Source organism: Ostrea edulis, chromosome 1 (assembly GCF_947568905.1).
Source record: "Ostrea edulis chromosome 1, xbOstEdul1.1, whole genome shotgun sequence".
NCBI classification, from domain to species: domain Eukaryota; kingdom Metazoa; phylum Mollusca; class Bivalvia; order Ostreida; family Ostreidae; genus Ostrea; species Ostrea edulis.
Window position 1 is genome coordinate 46,233,458 of NC_079164.1, and position 19,926 is coordinate 46,253,383.

Below are 19,926 nucleotides of genomic sequence, written 5' to 3' on the forward strand. Positions count from 1 at the left end.
CCCCTACCCAGAATTTAACCTGAGTATAAGATGGTGCAGAAGACCCATAAACATCGGCTAACTCGCAGTGCATGTCCTTGCTTGTTTTACCTTTTAAATACAAGTAACCGATTATAGTACGGTACTCAACTTTAGATGAAAAGCATGCCTTTGCATCACTAGCCATGTTTGACATTCAATATCCTATTAAAGAATGGTTCGACCCGCGTACAATTTTGTACCCAGGTATAAAACATGTATTGAAACAAGGCATGAAAAAAGTGACCGTTTCGGTCAATCGGCAATAGGATAGGCTGGTTACTTATTGACTTGCCCTCGTATTAAGTTTACCATACATGTATATACTTTTGCTGAAAGAGCTCCTCCAAGTTTATAGCATTATTTATTGTAACAAAACAAAGTCAGACGTTTTAAAATGTCTTACTGGATAAATTTCTTGTATTTAAAAGAATAACTCCTATTCAGAGCGTGAACATCATGAATAGGGTCTTAAGTCGTGCTGCAAATATCGAGAAAACTCCACAACGAATAAGATAACATGTCTTCTTCTCTGTCCTGTATACTTGTCCCAAATCTTGTGAATATACAAACTAAACCCCGTGATGTGTATGACCTCGTTTATCAGATAGCGTATCTTTTAAGTCTGGCTACAGTTTATATATATATATGATATGAAGTTTTAAGATCAAACCATCAGTTGATAATAGCGCGTCTGTATTTAGGTAAGGTGTTCTAATTTCAAAACAATTTTAAAGAGATTATTAATAGAGTGTATCATTATGTATTTACTATAATAATGTATAATGATAAATATTATATAACTACAATGTATGGTAGTATTATATTTAATATGATAATGTATAATGGTACATGCGATATTTCTGCAATGTATGGTAGTATATTGACTATGATAATGTATAATAGTAAATGTGATATTACTGAAATGTATGGTCGGAAACCCACGGTTCATTACGCTTCGTTCCTCTCTCCATCACCCATTGATCTATTCATTCCTACTTGTTCGTTCTCATGAATGAATATCTAAAAATATCACCTAAATTGAACTGATACACAAACTAAGTAAGTGATAAGTATTCAGGGAGTAATTAAATACTTGGAATACTTATTATATCACTTTTTTCGTTTGTCGTAGGTATCATATCCAGGATATTACTTTCAAATATATTGTTTTTATGTTTCTACTTTAGTAAAACAGTTATACATTTAGAATGGGTAATTCGGGAAATAGCAAAATGGTTCCCCTCGACAAAAAACTATTCCCTTTGGCGGCTTCGCAGGAGAAAGCTTTTTTTATTTTTGGATGTCTCGCCGAGAGAGCATAATTTATGCATGTCACTGTATTATACTACATGTGGATGTGAAGTGTGGTGGCATCATAAAGACCCATGCAAGGTGAAGATAACGAACAGTGATCAATCTCATAACTCCTATAAGCAATACAAAATAGATAGTTGGGCAAACACGGACCCCTGGACACACCAGAGGTGGGATCTGGTGTCTAGGAGTAAGCATCCCCTGTTGACCGGTCACACCCACCGTGAGCCGTATATCTTGATCAGGTAAACGGAGTTATCCGCAGTCAAAATCAGTGTGCCAAGAACGGTTTAACAATCGGTATGAAACACACAATATCTTGCAAGAAGAAGTGCAAAAAAACCCACCAAATTTGTAGTATTAATTATGAGTTATCTATAATTGCAGCGCTTTGAAATTGAAGTCATTTTAATGTTTTAGACCTTTATAAAATGTTTGCCTGGAGGACAATATATTAAACTGGTACCCCGCTGATTGGTGGCTACACACAAACATAAGAGATGCGAAGTCAACAGGGTACCAGTTAAGGCAAATGAGAATTATTTTGTAATTATTATCGTATCCAATGTGTTTGTAGACATTCTGACGAAATCTTTGTGATTTTCTAGTTATGATCTTTGATTTCGCCACCTTTTTGGAACATGCAAAATTTTAACAATGTCTTAGACCCTATGCCTACTGGTAATCCAGTGTGGCCAACATGGCAATTCTTCCACAGAAAGGGCTGTATTGATTCCTATATATTCATGTATATTATAAAAAGGCTGTCTAAAAAAGTTTGATAAACCCTTGGATAATTGAAGTTTTGGTACGTTGCTTTGTAAGGTTTCAGGGTAATGGAGTAGGTCTTATATGCAAATGATATTTTAAAAGTACTCTGATTTGATTTGTTGTATTTATAGGAAAATGATTCTAAAGTTTCTAGCTTGTTTTCTATTGGTGTGGGTTCCCTGTCCTGCACAGAAAACCAGGTTTGATGGGTATGTATACGTAATCTTAAACAATACCATGTATTTTTGTTTTTGAATATGCGTTCCTGTGTCTTTTATATTGGTCTGGCACGTACTCGTTGATTTCTTTGAAGAAATATTCCTGTCTAAGTCCATCTGAGCTAAAAGCTAGAGCGAACTTTCTTCGGCGTATTGTCTGTCTGTAAACTATACATAATATTGACATCTTCTTCAAAACCGTAGAGCCAATTTCAACTACACTCGCCATAAAACATTCTTGGGTAAAAAGGATTCAAAATTGTTTAAAGGGGAGATATTAAGAAATAGTGAAAATGTAAAACTTATACGGTACCAATTTTGATGCACCAGACACGCATTTCGACAAATAATGTCTCTTCAATGATGCTCAACCGAAATGTTTGAAATCCAAAATAACAATGAAGTTTTAGAGCTACTATAGGGAAAAACAGTGTGCCAAAAAAGTGGAGTCAAATTATGGTGGTATATTTTAGAAATCTTTTCTTAAGAAGCACTGGACAAGAAAAAACAAAACTTATATGAAAGCTTCCTTAGTGGGTGTTGATTCAAAATTGGTTAAATCATGACAGGTAGGATGAGGCCACAATAGGGTATCAAAGATTTACATGGGGATATATAGGAAATATCACAAACATTTATCTCAGGGTTATGATTAGTCGTTAATATTCAAACATCCCCGGGTAGTGCAGATTCGAGTTTATTAAAACCCTCAAGTAATGCAGAATTTAGTTTATTCAAATCATGGTCTTGGAGTATAGGGTGGGGTAATAGGGAATCAAATTTTTACCTAGCAATATATGAAAGTTCTAAAAACCTACTCATGACCAGCAGGTTCAAAATTAGTCAAATTGATATGCAAGCATCATCAGCTGCTTCAGATTCAAGTTTCTTTTTAATCATGGCCGGATGAGGTAGGGTAGGATGGAACCCGAGTTGTGGATTGAAGTTTGACTCTGATTAGGCTTAGATTAGGATAATTTTCCATGAGAATATGTAGGAATTTAAAATTTTAAAGATTAGTAGAACCACGCTAAATCCTATTAGTATGGAAACATCCCCAAGTTGTGTGAATTCAAAATTACATAATGAAAAGATGAAGATAGCGAGCAGTGATCAATCTAATACATGAAAGGTGAAGATAACGAACATTAATCAACCTCATAATTCCTATTAGCAATATCAATGAAGAGTTAGGCAAACACGGACCCTGGTCATACCAGAGGTAGGATTAAGTGACAAGGAGGAGTAAACATCCGCAGTCGACCGGTCACACCCGTTGTTAGCCCTATTTCTTGATCAAGTAAACGGAGTAATCTGTAGTCAAAATCAGTATGTAAACAACGGCCTAACAATTGGTATGAATATAAGTTGAAAATCTGATTATCATCTTCCGGCGAACAGCAAAGCCATGTTGAAATGTTAAATGAGAAGTCATATTGAAATGTCAAATGAGAAGCCATATTGAAATGTCAAATGAGAAGTCATATTGAAAATGAAAAATAACCATGTTCTGTGGATTTAAGTTAAATCATGATTACATGGGGCTTGGTTGGGGTCATAATATGGGGTCGAATGGTGTCATGGGATAATTGGGGCCCAAATCATTTTAAAACCACTACATTTTGGAACCGTTCTTTGAACGATAATTTACAAAAAGCAATACGCCGAATGACGTTGGAAATGGCATCAGGCACGCGTATTATAGATTCTAAATAATACCAATGGGAATATACCTTTGGATCTGTGATTGAGATTGATTAGCAGTACCCGATCGGTGTTAGGTCCAGGGTCTGTTTAAATCAAAATACAGAATGTACTCCTTGGGGTGTAAAAAAATAATTTTAGATCAAAGTAATTTTGCTGGGTTTTTTTTTTTATATTGATTCATTTTCCCTAAATTTGTGCAGTTGATATTGTTTCAAGAAAGTTATATAAGATTGATCACTATCCATTATATTCACCTTTTATATACATATATTTACTACAATGTGCATAAGTATATGCAGGAATACGGAAGTTCCGAGTTCTCCAAGAGTTATTTCCCTTTGTCGAACTCTTCCGTAAGTTATGACGTAAAATATGATGACAGTAGGTACATTTGCTAATTACTATCGTTGTATTATTTCTTAAAAGATGATATCCAGAGTTTCTGAGACCATCCTATCTCAGGGAAAAGGCAACTTCAGTGAGTTTATGAGTATTGGATAACAAAATGGCTCAAACAAATACATGTATTGTTAATTGCCATCTTTCTTTGATAAAAGCGTCACTCATGTAGAAGAGGAAACGAATAATGATTCAATAGCCAATTTGATGATCTTATACAAACAAATTATGCTTGATATGGCCAGAATATGCATACCAGTGATTGATATAAACAAAAGTTACGCTTTTATTACATTAATCGTACGTAATCGTTATGTACAATGCCAGTCTACGATATAATGTATACATTGTGTACCCACCATACGTCATAAAATGCGAAAGAGTTCGACAAAGGGAAATAACTTTTAGGTAACTCAGAACTTGCGTATTCGGGCGTGTTATCACATCGTACGTAGCGTGAAACTTAACATAATTATGTCCATTTCATAATGGTCATTGACAATTAAATCAGAGATTAATCATATTTATAAATACACATTAGATTGGAAAACAATCCATATCTCTGTTTCATATAATGTTTATATTCAACGAAATATATCTTTCTGCATTGGAATTGAGTTTTGAAATTAAGTTTATATATTTTAGTGGTCGTTTTCTATTATGTATCAAAGAAAGGTGAAGGTGTGGTGCGGCTCACACGAAAGTCCCTTGTATTCTTGCGCTCAGTATCAAAATCTACATAGGATAATTATATGTAACAAATTATTCACAAAGTTCAGAATCCATGCCCTGCACTGAAAGGGTTTGTCATGCTCGACAGATTGCTGTCATTCAAAAATCAATATTTGTATATAATTATTATACATGTATGGGACATGGGATGCCTACTCCTCCTAGACACCTGATCCCACCTCTGGTATGTCCAGGGATCTGCATTTGCCCAACTCTTTAATTTTGTATTGCTTACAGGAGGTATGAGATGTTCGTTATCTCCACCCTTTCATTCGCTTTACTTTCGGAATAATCACAGATTCGGCTTTGTTTCGTTTCTCTTTCAGAGTGTCGATCAAATGATATAGTAAATACTATTCAGTTTATCACTAATATAATAAGTACATAACTGGTTAACATCTCTAAATGGAGTATACTCATTTACAGCTTTTCAGTTCTCCGGGTAGTTCCTACGTCTGAGAAACAGCTACTGCTATCAAAACAAATTTTGGAAAATCAAAATCCTCTAGAGGTGAGATTTATCTGATTCAATAATGGTGGGGTTTTTTTTTGTTTTTTTTTTTTTTTTTATGTAAAATAGACATAATTGTGAATTTTCTAAATAGTTTATACGACTGCTGGTTCTTTTTTTCCTAATATGCATTGAAATGTTGCAGACTAAGTTTTACTTTCACAATCAGAACGTATTTTAGTAAGTGGACCCTGTATGTCATTACGTACAGTGTATATGTACATTAGTATAGGTAGATGTATGGCGATTTCCTGGAGGCGTTGATCACAGCCTGGACATTCAAGTATCTCCCAAACACTTCTCTAAACTTAATCAAACTTTGACCGAAAATGGACTTCAGGCACATTTATTGATACGAGACGTACAAACATTGATATCAGAACAAGAACGATTGAACAAGAATGTAAAGGAAACTGCTGATTTGTTTAATTACGGGAAATACCATACACTTGATGAGGTTTGTAACCATTTATTGTGCGTCATCTGTAAATTTTAAAGTATATAATCATGCTTATCACACTTGATGAGTACTGACAAGACCCCCCTCCCCCCATCTCTCTCTCTCTCTCTCTCTCTCTCTCTCTCTCTCTCTCTCTCTCTCTCTCTCTCTCTCTCTCTCTCTCTCTCTCTCTCTCTCTCTTACGATCAATTAAAGTAGATAGAAAAAAGATAAAAAGCTAACTCATACAGAGTGGTGAAAAATATACCATTTCAAACTTTACTGAAAATGGCATAGATATTTTTTCGTCGATGCTTTATTTTAATCTTTGGTGATCAGGTTTTCCAAAAGTTTGTTGGAATTCCTTTAGGCACAAATCGTGTTCCTTTATTAGCCCACTTGTTTTTATATTTTTATGAGTGATCCACCACTCTGATTCCACGCACTTGTAAGTGAAATTAAAAATATGCTTCAGTTCCTCATGGACAATAAATATCTTCATAGTCTTTGGTGATCAGGTCTTCCAACAGTCTGTTGGAATTCCCATGGACACGAATTGTACTCCTTTGTTAGCTGACCCGTTTTTATATTCTTACGAAGCAGAATTTATTCAAAAACGTCTACTGAATTACGGGAAAACGCTCATGTGACCATAACAATATGGCATCATATAACTACTGTTGTTTATTCAATATAGTGTTTATGAACACACCGAATCACAGTCCTGCAAACATATTGTATTTTGAGACCAATGGACCAGTAACAATGATTCGTACTAAATTGTAATTTTAATTATACTGATGAGTATAAATACAAAAATTACGAAATGAAGTATTACATTTAAGGAACTGGCGGGATTAGGAATTTTAATTGTGGTTTTAGGTCAACAGTTGGATAAAAAACATCACAGAGTATTATCCCAACATGACTACAGCCCTTAAAGTCACTCAATCCTACGAGGGACGCACAATTCAGTTGTTAAGGGTATGTCTCTCTTATTTTCATTTCAAACTTTTCATTTGTTGAATGTTAATTAAAATTAAATTATCGTGGTTTTAATGGAATAGCAGATGCAAAATGGAAACGTATTAATATATGTATGATGATAAGTTTAATTTTTGTAAATTTTTCTCATAAGATTTCTACAGGTGAAGGTAATAGCAAACCTAGCTTCTTCATCGAAGGAGGAATTCACTCCAGGGAATGGATATCACCTGCCACCGTGCTGTTTATGGCGGGTCAAGTAAGTGTATATCGTAGTCATCAAACGAAACGTTACAGCGCCAAATAACCATCATGCACTGGTAAAATTTCTTTGACGTGGTGCACATCCTGTTCCACATTTACTGAAACTGACAGATATTCATTCGTGACACAAAACCTTGTGTTTAACAAACTGAAAATGGGGAATAAAACGTTTCTGTCACCATGGATAGACATTTTTCGAGTTATTTTGATAACATAACTATTCTTTTTCTTTGGTGGCCTGATGATGTACTTTTCCTGTTCAGATGCTGGATAGATATTCATCCGATACGAGGATTAAACAACTGGTGGATAGTTTTGATTGGTTTATCCTTCCTGTATTCAATGTGGATGGTTATGAATATACTTGGACAAAGGTAAAAACCGTTTCTCGCAACATATGAAAAATCATATTACTGTGCTGAGATAGATCCCATTGTAATAAAGTACGAATTTTCTCCCACATTTCTAAAAATATGAATAAATTCATCACCAATGATTCCAGAATCGTAACTGGAGGAAAACTCGTTCCAAGCATGGATCTTGTGTTGGAGTAGATCCAAACAGAAACTGGGATTATGAATGGTGCAGTAAGTTTTTACATGGCATTACCACAAATAGGAAACATGGCTGCATGTGTGTAATCATCCTTAAATTTGACAGCTATACACAATTTCCGAGTTGCCCAATAGCTCTTTCTCTTTGAGGAACTCTTTTGCACAGTGAGATGCAAAACACACTTTCGTCCACACGCGGTGGGTACAAATGCTTATCGCTGCCATCATATATTGCCTATGTAAGGATGTTTATCGTACATCAAGTAATCACCCAAATTGCCGGAACACAAAATTTTAGTAAGTTTATGAGTATTTGATAATAGAATAGCTCAAACCAAAATCAATAATCACCATCTTTCTTTGATTAAAGTATCACTCATGCAGAAGAGGAAATAAAAAAATAATTTCATTTATAATTTAATGGCCTAATTAGACTTTTATTCTTCATATGGTCAGTTTAATGTATACCAACGGCTGATATAAACAAAATTAACGCTTTCGTAACTTTTATCTTATTTACATAGCTAGTCTATAATATATGTATACATCTTGTACCCACCAAAGCGTTCAACAAAATACTGAACGTACCTCCATCACAGAAGAGCTTATATCTCGGAAGTTGTGTATTGTGGTTTAAATAACACAGTTGACTGATATGATAATCGAAGTTTTAGTTGATAATAGTTAGGTAGATTGCATTTGGAGAGGTCTACTTAACAAATCATAATCCCATGTTTGTTATATCAGGCAAGGAATGATAATCATTTGAAAGAAACTTTTTTTACAGAGGAAGGAGCAAGTAAGGAGCCTTGTTCGGATCAGTATTGTGGTCCTTCACCATTCTCTGAAGTGGAAGTTAAAGGAGTCGCAGACTTTATCATGAAGAACTCTAAAAACATTAAGGGATTCATAGATTTCCACAGTTACTCACAGCTGTGGATGACTCCGTGGGGGTACACCAAACAACTTCCTCCGGATTTTAAGGACCAGGTAAAAGTGTCCCGAGATACTCACAAAGAATAAATGTTTGTCCCTATCAGTACAGATCCTCTAAAGGTACCAAGTATAATATAAATGATATATACACGCTGTGACTGTTTCACCGAGCGAGGCATGAAATGGTCATTGGCCTTCATAATTCGATTAAGTACGGTAAATTAGAATCCACTTTAAAATATATTTATTTATTTATGAAATTCCTCTTACGCTAAACGCCCAGTAACATCTTGATATTGAAGGGGGGAGTATATGAGGATAACTACAGGATCCGCCTATTCATTTACAACGGGGAATATAACGCTAGCCAACGTAAGCCGTGCATTGTGATGTCACATCAAGACTCCACTATTTTCTCTCTTTCAAATCAAACAATTATAAACAACAATGCATCCCGTTTGCAATTTAAAAGACATTTAAAACTAAACAAAACTAGTCAACAAATTTAAAGTGCTAAAACAGGAAACGTAAATATATCGTATAGTTTTATTTAAAGAAACTCATGAACTCGTTCATCTATTTACATGTAGTCGTATTACTATTTCTTAATAATTGGCTAAAACTGTAATATTGATGATTATATCGTTCATATTAAACAAACTAAATGTTTATTACAAACTGTACGTCAGTCTTGTATTTTTGGCATTCAAAATTAAAACACGAATAACTGTAGAAGCAACTGATGAACAAAACAAAATGGCGGCGTCCATATGGATCATAAAATTTTCATTGAACGTATGTAGAGATTATTTCTATTCATTTGCTATTTCTTTCTTTTACATACGTGTTACCTTTAAAACTTTGCTTCGCTGACGGGCCTTCGGCCCGTCCGAGCTTCGCTCGGTATAAATACTAGACTTGTAAATAAACAATGCTCTACAGGCACCTGATATATCTTCTTACTTCAGGACAAGGGGTCCGAATTAGCGGTGAAGGCGTTACAAAAAGTTTACGGAACCAAATACAACCACGGCAGTATTGCTAACGTTATATGTAAGTTTGTTCTTGGCTATTACATTTTCACCATCTTCTAACAATACATTAATCTATTCATGCAACGCCATTGTCTATCCAGATACAAGACCTTTTGTATGTCCAGGGATTCATGCTTGCCTTACTCTTAATTTTGTAATTCTTTGTAGGAAGTATAATATTGAACACTCTTCGTTATCTTCCCCTTTTCATTGTCCAAGATGATTTCCATGATCAATCTCCTAATTTCGAATTACATTTGTATCAACATGTTACAAATGAAAGTTCTATAGAGCTATACATTCAATTACGTTTTATCGTATGTATTTAAGATAGTATATTTGTTATGAATAATATTTTGCTGAATCGTTACTATTTTGTCTGTAGACGTTGCGAGCGGAAGTAGTGCTGACTGGACATATGGGGCGGCTAAAATAAAATACTCCTACGGTGTAGAGTTACGTGACACAGGAAAATACGGCTTCCTCCTGCCACCAGATCAGATCATTCCATCTGGAACTGAGACATTAGAGGCTCTTATTGCTTTGGCGAATTTTGTTGTTAATAATTGATGGTTTTCAATCAATAAAACAGTTAATTTTATATATTCTGTCAAATTAAATTCAATGTTTGCGTTGTTTTGCAACGACATATTCCACAGTAGATATGACGTATGTGAGTAAGAGGTCCCGGTTCATATCCCACACTGAAGAAAATATCGAAGGCTTGTGTTGTTGCACATGTATAGATATGGGGAAATTATGCTGGACCATGCATGTTTTCACCGGAATTTCTTCAGCAACTGACCACATTTCTTAGTTTCGTATTTGCACCAATCTACAGTATATGCTAGGAATCATGGTGACACCTACATGTTGTATATCAACATTTTTATTACGAAGAAATCGTATCAATAAATAATTAATAGAATATGTCTATTTTTATATTAAATAATGATTGAACTTATATTGGTGAATATCGGCAACAGTTGTATGCAAAAATTCACTCAAAAGTCCGGAAACGTTTAAACCCAACTTACACTAATATTCATCAATTGATGTAAGTTCAAAGACCATATGATATTAAGGAAAGAGTGAATAAAGCAATGATGGATATATGGTAGATATATTATAAAGCAATATTCAGTTTCACTTTGTTACAGTTTAGAATCTAGGACGAGCAGGAACCCATGTAACGATGTGTATTGTGGTCCCAAACCATTTTCAGATGTACATACATATATGTAGAGGTGAAAGCAATGGCTGATTATATAATAAATCACAGAACAATAATACCATTAAAACATTCATTGATTTCTACAGCTACTCCCACTTATAGATTTCTCCCTGGGCCTACACAAAACAACCTCCTCTTGGCAGTGAAGACTTCGTCAGTAATTACTGTATCAGAGGGTAAGCAGCGATTACTACCATTCTTTAATATCGCACCAGTTTTACGTAAAATGTCACAACTATGCATGACACTTGCGCAGTGACACTCCGTTTTTAATGTCATATCTGTAAGACCCGTGACTTTCAATTGTAATGCCGGGCACTAACAGTCAATACCTCTACTTTACACGGCACTGGGAACGAAACTCGGCTGCGAAGCATACACGCTAGCCACTATACTATCACGATCAGTCATTGGTGAATGTAAATATATATTTGCAAGTTCTTTGTTAGTCTCTGTTTGTCAAGAGTGTAGAATTGTGGTTGTTAAGTGGTACGTGTATCGTTGTTACCTATTCCAATATTAGCATATATCCATCAGTAAGATTACACTATTGTAATAGTGGTGATCACACGACCGTGTGTTGCATTATAGATACTATACAAATAAAGCCATAATGATTTCAATCGGTCTATCCATAGATATATCGACTTCACAGAAAAGCATATCGACCGATTGATGTTATATTATTTTTCAAAGAATGCTTGACAAAATTAGGGAACATAAACTGCAATTTGAAAATTATTTTTTTAACATATTGAGTTTATTGGAATAACCTAACTGCCGTTGTAGTAGCTCTGTTCGTGTTCTTTGCATCAACATTCTCCATAATAGCTATCATTTGGTCTTCATTTACAGTCGCGATACGACCTTTTACTTCTAAGTCTGCAGGCTTCGCTTTCATATTGTTTAGAAGTAGGTAATGACGTGAACCGGAAAGAGAACTTGATTGGTTGGAATGACATACGTCAGTGAATCACATTCATTGTTGCACGTAGGAAAATTTCCCTAATCTATTATTAGAAAGTACAGGTCAATCCGAGTTTTTTATGTTTATAATTAAAAATACCCAGTCAATCCGCATCTATATACTTTGACACGTGAAATCAAACGAACCAATGGTGAAATGCATTACAAGACATAAAAATAATATCATATATTATCGTCTTTGCTATGGATGTTATTGGACAAAGATTCTTCTGTTACCGTGGAAGCTTTGGATAAGATCTGTGGTACATAAAATCAATTTATGTATATAGATTGTTTAGGTCGTTTGGCTTGTTATTTTTAGACTAGGTTCTTTTAATAGTCACTTCTTTATTTAGAACATGCAGAGTGCTCATGCTCAGGTTCTATATTTTTTCGGGGTTTTTCCAGCGCATGCGCTTTAGATTGGCTTCGTTGCGACGAAAGGTTTGAAAACAGAAGTGAATTATGTTTGCATCAAAAGACACGCCCTGGGGGAACGGAGTAGCACCTTGGGAGGGTCCCAACGGAATGACCGAACGACTTGAAAAGATTTACGAGGCCAATAACCCCTACCCCCTCATTTTGCAACCCAATGTCCCTGGTCCCAATGTATCTACTTTCAATTTTCCCGCCACCATTGACGTAGATGAAGACCAAATTAGACATGCGGTTGAAATCAATTATGATCGACAAGAACATGCTTTTAAATTATATTTGTCTTTAGGGTCATTTTAAGACACATGGAAACGGGAGAATATTGATATTTTTGGTCATTTTACAATGACACGGTGCTGGAACGATCTACTATGTACATTTCGAGACGATGAGACTTACGAACGTTAGTGTTAAGACTGTGACGCAGAGACCTCTTTACTCGTTTATTGATTGGGGGATAAAGGCAGAAAAAATATTAGGGCCTATTGGTCACTCCCTTGTTACATGTTAAGTGGTATTTAGATAACGGGTTAAAAGTGACGCAAATCTATCAGGTAGTGGAATTTCACGCGCAGGCATGTCGTTAATTAGTTAATGTCGTGACCGAATCGCGAGGAGCAGGCGATACGTGACTGGAAATGGAAATTATTGACAATACAATGAAATTAATTGGGAATTCGGGTATGGATCTTTACTCATGGACAAGACGAAACATCGTGTATGTCCAGGGGAGCGCGAAACCTGCCTCGCAGTGAATCAAGATGAAAATAGAAACGCGACGTGTTTTTATGAATGGCCAAACCTAAGATCATGATGGATCTTCCGATTTAATTAGGTTACTTTACCTTACAATATGCCAAGAGGAAAATGTTGGTATTTAATTACGATTTTCTAACGTTCATGTCGATCGCGCCGATTATATGTTAGTGGATACCAATTCGAATTCTTTGTGTATTAGCGGGGAAAACATGCGATACATCATTACACCGAACATGTACGAAAGTTACGACCACCAAGTGCAAAATTTTTGTTGTGATTTTCTCTTACCTGTACCCCAGGAATGTTGCAAAATATACAAAAAATTGATAGGCGATCACGAACGGAAATTAATGTAAATTTAGTTCCGAAGTTATTAACAAAAATCAGATGTCTAATCCATGGGAAATTTACGATAACATCTTTAGCAATCAAAAGGCAGGGCACGGTTTCAATCGCTGGATTAGCGCCCGTAACAATACGATGTTTACTTACAAACAAGAACGAAGTGGATTTATTTATTAAAGTCGGGGGGGGGGGGGGTATTCTTACAGAACCTTTGGAAATTATTTTGAAACCTAATGTGTAAGTTTGTATATAAGAATGTTAGGTATTATTTATGTTTATATATATCAGTGTATGAAAGGTGAAGATAACGAACAGTGATCAATCTCATAACTCCTATAAGCAATACGAAATAGTTGTGCAAACATCTATGATAAATGAGGAAAGAAAAGAATTTAGAAAAATGTGGAAAGGAGAAGGATGGGTTTGGCCGCTTTGTTACGGGGAGGGGGGTGACGAGGTCGTTAAACCCATCAGGGAATTTTTCCTAAAGAAAAATGGTTCCTAGCGTAGTCGTAAAGACCAGTAAACCATGAGTTGGTCCCTGGCATGGTCGTAAAAACCCGTAAACCACTTGAGGACGTTCCTCATTGTATCGATGACTGGGCTATGAATGCTGATTCGGTCGGTAGGAGAATTAGCTTTGTGTTGCTGTGTGTCTATGTCTGACTCATTCCTTCGTTTTGAACCAACTTCGGAGAGCAGATCCAAAGTCCTGGTAAAGGATAATGGCTACTTTTGACCGGGAAAATACGCAGAAGGGCGTCCATTTGAAGCGAGGCTATTTTTTCGTAAACGGGAGTGCCGCCATGTTAGCAGAAAAGGAAACGGAAGCGCTGCTATCTTAGTTAGCCTTCATCTTGGCGGAAGGGCGGCTGTCTTTGTTGGTTGCCTTCTTTCCGGAAACGGAAGGGCCGTCATCTTGGTTTCGGTTTGGCTTCAGTTCAAGGGGCTCGAAATGTCCCTACTATACTATTGCGGCGGTTCATAGAATGACTGAAATGTAAAATTTCTGTTATATGAAGTAGAAACATAAGAAAATAATCATGACAGTTAATTTAATAGAGTATTTCAGAACAACGTTCGTGGACAAATTCCTCATGTAAGTAATTTTACATGTAAACACCGAATTCATGCATTTCGCTCGCATTTCCTCATAAGTTAAAGCTGTATGACCCGATGTTCATGTATTACTTTTGTACATAATTACTTTAAAGCAGATTAATTACTTTATAAAATTATTAACTTTCCCTTAATTACATGCTTGAAAACATCTGCATGTAAAAGAAAACAGTGAGAATATTATTTAGAAAGTAAAATATGTGTGATACATATATAAATCATCCCATAATAGACGTCTATAAATAGACCCACGCTCGTCAGGGGAATCTCAACATGATGTATTAAGTAAACTCATACGCAACTGTCTAGTTATAAGGCTGAAAGAGCGTAAAACAACGAATTAATAAGAGGTATTTGGTATTTTTATTTCTATTAAACTTGTGGCACGTTACTGTTGTAACAAAATACACAGCTTTACACAGATAAGACCACCGAATGACCGATGATCTGAAAGTTTGAACTGGTCACGTGACTGTCACTTGAAATGGCAGAGTGACGCTGTTATTTGTAAACATCGATTTAAAATCAAATAATTTGGGTTAAAACTGGTGAAATAATGTATGATGTGTCATACAGCTTCATAATTACTTACGTGCGATGATTTAATAGCGTTTTTACGAGATGGAAAATAATATTGTCATTCGGACCATACAGCTTTAAAACCATAATTTATGGTCGTGTTTTTATATTACATACATGTTTTTTTTTCTTAAGTAAAAGACGTTATATATGGATTAGAACTTGAGCATTCTGGGTCTAAGTTAAAGCAATACAAGCTGTAACTGACAGTAAATAAATTAGAAAATAAAAGAACAAATATTTTACAAATGTGTGATTGAATATATATTATGATAACTTTATAGAATCAGAGTGAATCTTAAGCAAGAAACCCGTCAAATCAGCAGAAAATGTCGATTCACGAATCAATGTCATTTTCTCAGTAATTCCTGCTCGTAATCTCCGATGTACATTGACCTGGGATGTTACCAGTTCGGAAAAAAGCGAAAGAGAGGCACTGAGCACGTGTCAGATTTGTAAACATTTTAACATGCCAATTTTATAGAAAATTCACTATCAAAATTTTATTTGAGTGGCGCAGTTGCGTAATTATTACTTTATTACACTTTTAGTACTTCTTGTCATTCATGAAACGATGTAATACTTCAAACAAACGAAACGTATAGTTACTCATGTCAGTTCCATCTTTGTATATGACCTCGGTCCCAGCAACCCGATTATGTTCGGCAATTATCGTTCCCATTTCCGTGTATACAACGCAATGGCGGTTTATACGAAACGCTCATTGTAGGTACGCTCTCAAACAATATTCCCTTGGTTATTTTGCTGAATTTTTCTTCAGATCTTGGAGATTATATTAGTTAATACCGAAAAGAGTTAATTGATGCATAATTGGATAGTTGAAAAAATACCGTCAGTTACAGCTTGTATTGCTTTAAGGAGTAAATTTAAAATAATTTACAACCCATTTACTCAGTGAATATATTACTTATAATTGTCATAGATTGCTGATGAAAGTTAAATGGAAGGAATTCAAAATCAAGTCTTTTACTTTTGATTATTGTGTAAAAAAAAAATTATATCGCCTCAATTTTCTCAAATGATCATTGTTAAAAGTTTTTTGTTTTTTTTTATTAGTTTGATCTTGAATTTAATCGCAACAGTCCTTAAATTTCAAAAGAAAGTCATAAAGTGTGAAACTTCGTGACACGGGAACGTATGGCTTCCTTCTTCCTCTGGAACAGATCGTGACACCTGGAAATGAAACGATGCAAGGACTTGTGGTTTTGTCTAAATACAATGCAGAGAACTAATATGTCGCGATTACAAAGATTGTAGAAGAAATGAAACGGCTGTTTTGATGTCTCGGGTTTGGTTTGTGTGGGGTTTTTTTTGTTTTTTTTGGTTGTTTTTTTGTTGTTGTTTTTTTATTTGGTTTTTTTTTTTTTTTGGTAGCAATTAATTTTCCTATACATCGATACGGAATTGAACATTTTTATCATCCTGTTTATATCTACCAGGCATTGATGCATTACCCAATTCAATACGTAACACACAAACATTGTTTTAGTGTTTATTACATTTATAGATTTACGTTAATTGTGCGTACTTTTCATGTCACGTCTGCAAAACATATTGTAAAATAAACAGGGGAAAGAACGTCGTGTCTTTCCAGAAATGTATACAGATGATGATATATATATGTTAAATTCTACACTTTGCATCAAAACGTGGATGCTGAACATGCAAGTACATGATGAATTATACTTTTTTTATATATAAAATATATAAATAGCAAAATAAACACACCCGTAATACGAAAACTGAGGATTCAGGAGCACGCATAGGAAATAAAGTTTGTTTCAGGGACATGCCATCCAAGACAAACCGATTCCATACAGTTTGGTATCGTGCCACGTGGACATCTGAAGTCGTACCCGGTATCTGTCTACATACTGAAGGGAACTGTTCAATCGTAAATTTTCGGCATAGTTGACGTCAATAAAGTTGATAGCATACATAACGGAAGGCGTTTCATTGAACGGAGGGTCAAAGGTTATGGTTTCTGTTACGGGATAAAATGGTTCCACTGGATAACTGTATGCACTAATTCTTCCGCTCTGGCCTGTCACAAAATAAAGCGAGTCTTTTTAAAATTTCAATTAGAAAATGAATGAAATACAAGTCTTCATGAATTATATTTTTAAAATATTCAAGTGTGGATTGTATTTAGGTTTAAATGCATTAAAGTTGATTGAAGAATTTCGATGAGGAGATCGTTGTCAGAATACTGTTCCTCGAGACTGACAAAAAGGCGACGTGTAGCCATACTTGTTATTATTGGAAGTATACCTCTACAGGTTCCACAACCAGTGCGAGTTAGTAACCAGCTTTCATCTCAATCTCGGGATTCCTGATTCTTCTAATTTTCAAGAGTTCCGAAAATTGTCGGACGTCTCTTTTAAAAAAAAAATAAGGAAGGGGAGTTTGAAAAAAAGTTACTGTTTATTACCTCTTTCTCTCGTTATACCCTTGCAGAGTTTTTTTTTTGGGGGGTGTCTTTTTTTAATCTTTCCTTCAACTGATGTCAATTCTTTTGCAATATACATTTACATGCAATTGACTAAGATAAAAATTTTGATGTATATTTGATTATCTATTTTATGAACGTCTTTACATCGACTGTTGTCAATTCCATTCAGATTTACATGTACATGAAAGGTGAAGATAACGAACAGTGATAAATCCCATAAGCAATACAAAATATATAGTTGGGCAAACACGGACCCCTGGACACACCAGAGCTGGGATCAGGTGCCTAGGAGGGGTAAGCGTCCCCTGTCGACCGGTCACACTCGCCGTGAGCCCAATATCTTGATCAGGTAAACGCAATTATCCGTAATCAAAATCAGTGTGCCAAGAACGGCCTAACAATCGGTATGAAACACGTTAGACAGCATTTGTCCCAATGATAGATTGTATTGGCAAACTAGATCGTTATAACGACCATAGAATTTGCGAAATGCTGACTTTAAACCATCTTCGCTAGCCAAGGGTTTTCGGTCCACTCTTCTCCCCATAAACAGTTATGGGGAGCGGAGTGGACCGAAAACCCTTGGCTAGCGAAGATTACTTTAAACGAGATTGTTGAAACCCCATTACCAGCAACTTGTTTGTCAGTAGTTTGCCTCGATTTAAAATTCACCATACGCAATTCTACAAGCTCTTGCGTATCGAATCAGTTGAGAGATATCAACACCATATGCAGGTGATAATGGAATATTGCTACATAAATATGGGAAGTCGACGATGGAGAAGCTGAAATAATCCCATTTGTAATCAAGTTGAGTTGTTAGTTTGCCGTTAATGTCTACTTTCAATAAAATATCTAAGTATGAAGCAGAAGTGGACGACTCTGTGGTGGTTTTTTTTATTTCGAGCTGAATAACTAGATTATTAGATATAAGTTTTTCGCATATAAATCAAGATTTGTATGATATTGCAACGTTTTACACGTCATAATCAAACTCGAGTTTCTTAACTTTTTTTTTATTTTCAAGAGACACGAGGCTTGTCGAATGTCTCTTGAAAAATAAGGAAGGGGAGTTTTCAAAAACCGGTTACAAATGAATAATTATAACATGAATAATTAAGATAAAATCATAATTGTAAAGGTATTTCTCCCCATCTATGAAACACCTGATTTGCGCTGATTTATATATATATAATATATATATACATGTACGTTTTACCATCGACTGTAACAATTGTCAATTCCATTGAAATATACATTTATATGTTAGTGTTCTAGAAGATCTGTCGAAATGAAATACACAAGGGAAAACCAATCAGAATCGTCCCAGGTGTTTCATACCATGTTAGTACAACCAAAAAAAGAGCAACTGTGCCGGAGCGATGAAACAAAGTTGATGGAACAAAGTTGATTATGGGAAAATTATATTTTCATTCATCATTGAAGTATGTTTTCAATCTTCCAATACAATGTAGCTATAAATTCTAAAAACAAAAATCATAAAGTCTGATAAACGTTGATACGGATATAAAATTTAAATGTACTTACATTTTCCAGCAACTGTTTGTGCAATCAAAACAAGGGCTACTGTAAGAGTGTTAAAAACTACTGGTTATAAAGTACATGTAAATAATGAATTAAATAGCATATCAATTGTGAAGGCGAGAATGTTTCCATACCTGCAAGATTCACAATTATACTGCTATTCGTATTCTGTAATTTGGCCATTGTGTACTCTTTTTTATGCGTGACAGCTCGAACAAATTCGTATATATAGACTGATAAAAGACAGAAACAAGTCATGCATGTCTGAGTGATCGACCCCTCGTCATAGCTTAATTGTTTTAATTTCTTTTAAGTGTAGCTGTGGGAGGTGTGTTTAGTATGCAGTGTTTGAATTCTAGGTATTTACCACACATCTGGTTTCAACACCATCCCATTCATTTATAAAAAAGAATAAGCGTTTGTCGAAGTGATTTTTTGAGGGGTGCAAGCAGTCCATAATACTCTTGCTACATCAGTTTTGCGTAAATAAATTTTGAGATAACTATTTTCTGATCTCGGATTGTTTTGTTTAGCGTACTACATGTACGTGTATCTAATGAAAGTGTGAATCATTTTAATTGATGTCA

General features: G+C 35.2%; 1 protein-coding gene across 1 annotated transcript; it reads left to right on the forward strand.

Moving 5' to 3' along the window:
• Positions 1 to 661: 661 nt before the first annotated feature.
• On the forward strand, positions 662 to 10,485 carry LOC125653503 (carboxypeptidase B-like). Its single transcript, XM_048883040.2, has 11 exons — positions 662 to 722; positions 2,238 to 2,315; positions 5,589 to 5,673; positions 5,906 to 6,130; positions 6,995 to 7,096; positions 7,251 to 7,355; positions 7,624 to 7,734; positions 7,863 to 7,947; positions 8,702 to 8,904; positions 9,819 to 9,903; positions 10,270 to 10,485. The coding sequence occupies exons 2-11, from the start codon at positions 2,242 to 2,244 to the stop codon at positions 10,452 to 10,454; spliced, it is 1,260 nt and encodes a 419-aa protein (XP_048738997.2). The 5' UTR covers positions 662 to 722; positions 2,238 to 2,241; the 3' UTR covers positions 10,455 to 10,485.
• Positions 10,486 to 19,926: the final 9,441 nt, after the last annotated feature.